Source organism: Lolium perenne, chromosome 3 (genome assembly GCF_019359855.2).
Source record: "Lolium perenne isolate Kyuss_39 chromosome 3, Kyuss_2.0, whole genome shotgun sequence".
Classification (NCBI taxonomy): Eukaryota; Viridiplantae; Streptophyta; class Magnoliopsida; order Poales; family Poaceae; genus Lolium; species Lolium perenne.
In genome coordinates this window covers 252,104,876-252,112,811 of record NC_067246.2, presented here as the reverse complement: position 1 = coordinate 252,112,811, position 7,936 = coordinate 252,104,876, and the positions used below count along the sequence as shown (strand labels likewise).

The window sequence follows — 7,936 nt, the reverse complement described above, 5'->3', positions numbered from 1 at the left end:
TTAAGCGTTCGAGTTTTTGCTTCTCCCGGTGCAACGCACGGGCACTTTTGCTAATTATTATTATAATATAGTATTGATTGTCCAAAAAAATATCAAAGTACGGTACAGTTTCGCATCAATCACGCCATCTCCGCCGCACTTTGCTGCTAAAACCCTTTTCCTGTAGCCTTGCCGACGCGCTCAAAAACCCTACTGCACCCCGCGCCATGGCCCGCCTGTCAGTGACTACTTAAATCCTTCCTGAGCGGTCTTGTTGCCGCATTGATGCTTTGCCCACCACCCCACCTCTCTCTCTGACCACCCTGTCTCCCATCCCTTTCACTTCTCCCGGGGTCACCCAAGTTTTTTACTCCTTCTTTCCGAAGGCGCCTCAGTTTTTTACTCCACCGTCTTCCCCGCCGGGGCGGCCACAGCAAATTTACCCCTAGGGTAAATGCTTGTCCCCGAGCTTTCAATTTACAGCGGTGCCCCTCCAGCCACGCCACTCAGCCACAGTTCACGAGTTGTCACTGTCCGGCAGAGAGCACCACCGCAGCCATTTCAAACACCTCCACAGCCGCCTCACGGCGTGCCCAAACCCTAGCCTGATGGCGGAGGACGGCGAGGAGAAGCTGCTCGCCACGGTGCAGCACATCGCCAAGACGCTGGGGCGCACCGGCACCATGACGGAGGACATCCTCAAGGTCTTCTCCAACTACGACGGCCGCCTCTCGCTCGAGAAGCTCTACGCGGCGGCGGCCGCAGCCGGAGGGGGCGGAGAGCACTCCATGCCGGCCTCGTCGCCGCCGCCCACGCTGCCCTCCGCCGCCGCGCCGCCGCCGGTCACGTCGCTGGAGCGCACCGTGCGCACGCTGGACCGGCAGATCTCCCAGTTCGTCGCCATGGACAGGCTCATCTGGGCCGACTCCGCCGACGCCGACGCCTTCCTCGAGGCCGTCGACGACCTCATCGGCACCGTGCAGGAGCTGGACGCGGCGGGGACCAGCCGCGGCCTGCTCGACCGCGCCGACGAGCTGCTCAGCCGCTGCATGGCGCGGCTGGAGGACGAGTTCCGCGCGCTCATCGAGCGCCCCGACGACGCGGCGCCGCCGCCGCCGCCCGACGGGTTCGACTCCGACCAGCCGATCTCGGACGACGACGTCACGGACGACGGCTACGGCGACGAGCCGATCCCCATCGCCAGGCCGGTCTCGGACTTCGACGTCGTCATCGACGCCCTGCCCCCCGGGTCCGTCTCCGACGTGCGCCAGATCGCGCGGCGGATGGTGGACGCCGGGTTCGGCCGCGAGTGCGCCGAGGCCTACGCCGCCGCGCGCCGCGGCTTCATCGACGAGAGCGTCGCGCGCCTCGGCATCCGCTGCGCGCGCACCTCCGACGAGGTCCACGCCTCGCCCTGGGAGGAGCTCGAGTTCGACATCGCTCGCTGGATCCCGGCCTTCAAGATGGTGTTCCGCATCCTCATCCCCAGCGAGCGCCGCCTCTCCGACCGCGTCTTCGAGGGCCTCGCCCCCTACGGCGACCTCGCCTTCGTCGCCGCAGTTCGCACCCAGGCGCTGCAGCTTATCTCGTTCGGCGACGCGGTTGCGGCTGCCAGCCGCGCGCCAGAGCGGCTCTTCCGTGTCATCGACATGTACGAGGCTGTCCGTGATCTCCTCCCTGACCTCGACCCTGTTTTCGCTGATCCCTACTCTGCAGCGCTCCGGGCCGAGGTCTCCGCTGTATGCAGCACTCTTGGCTCCTCTATCAAAGGTATATTCATGGAGCTGGAAAATCTCATCCGCCGTGACCCGGCCCGTGTTGCTGTGCCTGGAGGTGGCATACACCCAATCACCCGGTATGTCATGAACTATCTCCGAGCCGCATGTGGTTCGAGACAGACGCTGGAGGAGGTGATGGATGGTGACTTGGGTGCTCTTGGTGTCACTGCTATTGCTGTTGATCCTGATCGCCCTACTTCGTCACTTGCGGTGCACATCGCGTGGATCATGGATGTGCTTCACAAGAATTTGGAGACCAAGTCCAAGATATACAGGGACCCGCCGCTTGCTTCCATCTTCCTCATGAACAATGGCAAGTACATCATCCAGAAAGTGAATGACAGCGAGCTCGGGGTTCTGCTTGGTGATGAGTGGATGAAGCAGATGTTGAGTAGAGTGCGTCGGTGGAGTATGGAGTACCAGCGTGGAGCTTGGGCAAAGGTGATGTCGGTGCTGCAGACCGGAGGTTCTGGCTTTTCTGGTCTCCCTGTCAAGGCCATGCTTCAAAAACTGCAGATGTTCAACGGCTACTTGGAGGAGATCCGTGCAGCGCAGTCGGAGTGGGTGATCACAGACGAGCAGCTCCGTGCGGATGTTAGGGCAGCAATAACAGATTCGGTGGTACCTGCTTATAAGGGCCTAATTGCGAGGTTGAGATCATCTCCAGAAGCTCCACAGGATTTGTTCATCAAGCATACCCCAGAGGATATCGAGGCATGCATCCAGCATTTGTTTGAAGGAGTTGCAAAATGAGTGGTTAATATGTAGCACCTTATAATGTTGTAGCTGTGATTTGGTGTCATCACTAATTTAACGTTGTGGCGGATTTCTGAAGTTCTGAATACTGATAATGGTGCCGTTCTGAGTTTGATGGTTTCCTGCCATAAGGTGCTTTAACCTAGATGGGCGAATCATTGCCTTCTCAAACTTCGTAAATTACTGTAGGTGTTTCTGTATCAGTTGGTAATGGCGGTCATATTAACATATTACCAGTCTTCTTTTGGCCTTATTACCGTACATCAAAACTTGCTTAATTTCATCTAAAAAAAAAAACTTGCTTAATTTCTTTCTTTCAAATGAGCGTATAGGCTGCTCAAGTGATGAAGGAGAAGCACTTATCTTAGTTCAGATCCAGCAAGCTTAAGCTATTGAGATTATGTGAATGACCCACATTTTATAGAAAGCATGACAAACTAGTGTGGTCTCTCCTCTACTGTGGTTTCCATACCCCAGGCAGTCTGCATTTCTCTTCTGTTATGTGTAGAGTGTTATATAGTCTTCAATAATATTGTTCATCCATTTCCACATAAATTACTGTCGTAGGTTGTTTCAAAACAAAGTTGTCCTAGATAGGGCTACCATAAGAATTTTATTGTAACTCTTTAAAATTCAGTTTTGATAACACAGCTGAAAGAAGAATTGGAAAAGTTATGTGTATAGATCTGGAGTTTCTAAGGTTCACTGAGGTTCCTTGTCCATTTGGAATTTAGCCTTATGGAAAAATGTTTTTGGGTGAGGCAGCATGGAGAAACCAACCATGTAGCAAATGCTTATCCACTGGGTGGATACATTACACGTTGACATAGGCATCCCAAATGGGCCTGCCGAAGATGGTACCCGGGGTTTACTGGAGGCCCAATACCCGAAGAATAAGAAGATTCGGGAGCCCAAGATTTACTAAGGAAAGATAGAGTTGTAATAGGAAGTGTTGTTTGTAATCTGGCGGGACGAGTTAGAAACCGTCCCGGACTCTGTAAACTTGTATAGCACGAATCCCTCGGCTTCACCTCATATATAAGGGGGAGTCGAGGGACGAAAGAGAGGATCGAATCATTGTCTGCAAATCCTAGTTTTCACAATCGTCGAGTACTTTTCGGCTGAAACCTTCGAGATCTACTTACCCTCTACTTCTAACTAAACCCTAGCCTACAATCCATAGGCATTGACAAGTTAATCCCTTGTCAATTGGCGCCGTCTGTGGGAATTAGAGGCGTAAGGAGCTGATCTCGATGGCACGCTCAAGATCTTCGACATCGTCAACCGCAAGCAACACAATGGATCGAGGTAAACAGATCGCTACTGGTCTTGTCGATTTTGTTCCTCACCCACCCTCCCGTTTGGATGCATATGCGTATCTGGCGGAGCCCATGGAGATGACGTTCGGAAGGTTCCACTTTCGCGTCGAGAAGGAAGGATCGTATCGTGTCGAAATTCCGATTTCGTCGGGATCATCGATGGCGATTCCGATTTTTCAAGCTATGCATCGTCAAAGCGAGTCAGGAGAAGAAGACACCTCGGCGACACGCTACGTCGATGTCGAGCAAGAGAGAAACTCGCCAAGATCTTCAACGACATATCGTTTGAGTCATCTGCGGACTCGTATATAAGCGATGGCTCAAGCGATGTCGACAGTCACGACTTCATCGACAAATCTTTGACAGTGGGCAAGGTCTTCATCAATCTCAACGACGATGTCACCAAACCCAACATAGATCTGAGTACAAAGTATCATCAGATTTACGCCATTGAAAATCAAGAAGAGACATACGAGGCTTTCGACGGTTTGGGAAATCCATCGTCGATCCCTCCAATCTGCGACAAGGCTTGGGCAACAAATACGTCGGGCCGAGCCGCGAGATAGAGTTCAACTTTCACAAGCAGCGTGGGACAGAGCTGCAAGAGCTATGAACGGCACGAGAACCAATGGCTACCACAGCCACACCGGAAGAATTGCAAGCATATCAATATAGGCTCGCACGAGCTGCCAGGGAATTGGAAAAACAGACGGTGAGTTGAACAGGAGAAAGGAGGCAGCTTACGCATCCAGCGAGAGAAGGGCAGATCTAAGTCGACAATCTAGAACTACGGGTGATAGCCATCGGGAGGCGCGGAACGAGCAAGATCAAGGCTGCAACACATACCCGAGGCGAGAAAGAGAACACTTGGTTCAAAACCTCGACATGTCCTTTATGTCGATAGATACAAGAGGAAACATCATACCTAAGACACCAGAGGCTGGGTATATGGCGACACACGCTTTTATCCTTGCATCTAAACCACCTCCGGGTGACCCAAGGGAAACAACTTGTACAATATGGCGGTAGCAGAGTTGGAGCTATGGGGACGGCGTTTATATCAACGCCTCCCGAAGGAGTGGCAAGGCAAAATAGTCCGCGACCCGCAGCGACAACGGCGGCACTGAAGGGCCAAGTGGAGCAAGAGACACAGCAGCACAAGCAAGAGTCGACGGAGCGCGGCAAAAGCAGAAGGGATCATCGGCAATCCCCGAACTCAACGACGAAGATATGTGCGGCTTACCATGCTTTACGAGGAGAGTCCGAAAAACGCGAGTCCCCTCGGGATTCAAGTTACCCGATAATTTCAAGAAATTCGACGGCCTTCAAGATCCGAGAGGATTGGCTAGTCGATTATGCGGAGACGGTGAAGGCGACGGGAGGAACTAGGGCAACAGCCATGCAAAGCATCCAGGTGCACCTGGTGGTGCCGCACGATCATGGATAAAGAAACTCGCTCCGGGATCCATCGGCAGTGGGAAAGTTTCGAGGACGTGTTCGTCAAGAACTTCAGATCCACGTGCAAAAAACCCGCATCGTTAGAGGAGTTGAGAGCGTGTCGACAAAAGCCGGATGAGCCAATGAGAAAGTACATCCGGAGATGGAATATCATCAAAAACTCGGCAGAAAACATATCGACGAGAGAGCAATAGATGCGTTTGTCGCAGAGTCGGGCGTGGAGACTTTGTCGAGGATTTGGGAAGGACCAATCCAAGGACAGTATCCGCGTTAATGGAGATAGCAAATAAATGGGCGAGATGGAGAAGACGCTGTCCACAACAAACGACACAGGTCGCCAGAGGAGGACCATGGTCGAAACTATCAACCGAGGCGAAGATTTCCTCGGACGTACCAGAACTACGACGCCCCAGGACAAATTTCGGCAGGTTTTCGGACAAATACAGGAGGCAATAGAGATGATTACCGAGAGAAGCGGTGAACAGCGAGGTGATAATAGGGATGATTCACGCAACGAGGCAAAATAGTGGGCCGAGGTTTCCAAGACCTTTCGTGTCCCCAGGAAATGCTGAACGGACCGTGCCGGATGCACTTCTTCCTCGACGACAACGGGAAAAGACGGTCGGGGCACCTGCGGAAAAGGCGTCGGAATTTTCGGGCAATGTTCGGATACGCGAGAAAATGCTCACGCTCGAGCAGCACGGAGAAACCCTCGGGAGCCTAGGAGCGAGATTCATCTACCGCCACCTCCCGCGATTACAGAGGACAATCGACACCGGCTAAGAATAGCGGCGGCACCTGCACCACCACCCTATGTTGATCCTAACTCCAACGGAGCGGTGTTGATGATTCGAAGGGAAGGCCGTCCAATAGAGCTCAAAAAGTAATCTCACGACAGGTGTTTATGGCAGAAAAAATGCCTCCACCAACGATTGAGTACCTTAATTGGTCGGGACAAGATATCGGCTTCACAATAGCGAGATCATCCATGACAAGTTCCTCGACCAGGGGCCAGTCAGCACTTATTCTGCCGGCGATTATCGCGAGGATTTGATGTCTCTCGAGTGTTCATAGACGGCGGCAGCAGCTTGAACCTCATGTATGCGAGATACATTGAGGAAGATGAACATATCCTTAGCAAACTTGAAACCAACGGACACAAGGTTCCACGGCATCACACCGAGAGAAACCAAGTTATCCATTGGGAAAAATCAATCTCGATGTTCAATTTGGGACCGAGAAAATTATAGAATCGAGAAGCTCGAATTTGAAGTCGTGGATTTTCCATCACAATACCACGCTCTGTTGGGACGACCAGCATATGCTAGATTTATGGCGGTACCACACTATACATACCTGTTGTGGAGGTTGCCCGGACCAAGAGGACCAATAACGAGTCAAGGGAAGCTTTGCCTTAGCCGATAAGTGCGACAAGGATTTTCACGGAGTTGGCGAAACTTTCGGGATGCAAGCCGAGTACTTGGCGTCAAAAAGCATGAGCTGATTACGACGTCTTTGCCAGGCGTTGGAAGGCCAAATAAAGAATCAACTTTCAACACGTAGAAAAATTCTAAGGAGGTGCAGATTCACCCGACGGATCCAAAAAAGACGACATCTATCGCAAACGATATGGATATCGCATAGGAAAGCGCGCTCGTCAAGTTCCTCCGTGAGAACTGGAAAATCTTTGCATGGTGTCCAGGTGACATGCCAGAGTACCCAGGGAACTTGCCGAGCACCACCTAAATTTGGATCCAACAATGAAACCAATCGGACAACCTTTGCGGCGTTTTGAACCAAACCGCAAAGCCATGCTTTCGAGAAATAAATCGACTCGAAGAAGCTGGTTTTATCGAGAGAAATATCTACGTAAGCCACATGGGTAGCTAACCCGGTGATGGTGCCGAAGAAAAACACGACAGTCCTTCGCATTGGCGTCGACTTTACGTGTCACAATAAACAGTGTCCTAAGGATCACGGTCCCCTCCCAAGGATCGATCAAATTATCGACTCCACGGCAGGTTGCGAACGTCTTTCCTTCTTGGATGCATACTCTGGTTATAACCAGATCAGATTAAAAGAAGATGATGAAGCCAAGACGGCGTTTATTACACCTTACGGCGTGTTTTGCTACAAAACAATGCCCTTTGGTCTAAAAATGCGGGAGCAACATATCGAGAGGATGATGCGAAGTGTTTAGCAACACAGATCGGGAAAAACGTGCAAGTATACATCGATGATGTCGTCATAACATCAAAAAAGGGGACAACATTGATCGAGGATCTCAAAGAAACTTTTGACAACCTCGACAAATTCTGCCTCAAATCAACCCGACGAAGTGTTCTTTTGGCGTCCCAGCGGAGAACTTCTGGGGTTTCTAGTTTCGGCAAGAGGGATTGAAGCAAATCCCGACAAAATACAAGCCATAGTAACAATGAGAAAGCCAACAAAGTTGAAAGAAATACAGCAGCTAAGCGGCGAGTCGCAGCTTTGAGCAGGTTCGTCGCCGAGGTTAGGAGAAAAAGCGTTACCATTTTATGCGCTGATAAAACAAGGAGATAAATTCCGGTGGAACGAAGAGGCCGACAGGCTTTCGAGGATCTGAAGCGAAAAATCTCGACACCACCAATCCTGGTGGCTCCAAAG

The 7,936-nt window shown here is 51.7% G+C and overlaps 1 protein-coding gene across 1 annotated transcript; it reads left to right on the top strand.

The window, feature by feature from the left end:
* Nucleotides 1-302: 302 nt before the first annotated feature.
* On the top strand, nt 303-2,626 carry LOC127344737 (exocyst complex component EXO70B1). The gene has a single exon (XM_051371071.2). It carries the CDS (start codon nt 588-590, stop codon nt 2,508-2,510), a length of 1,923 nt encoding a protein of 640 aa, XP_051227031.1. The 5' UTR covers nt 303-587; the 3' UTR covers nt 2,511-2,626.
* The last annotated feature ends 5,310 nt before the right edge of the window (nt 2,627-7,936 follow it).

Coding starts and splice junctions, on each gene's coding strand:
- LOC127344737 (XM_051371071.2), top strand. CDS start 588: ATGGCGGAGGACGGCGAGGAGAAGCTGCTCGCCACGGTGCAGCACATC.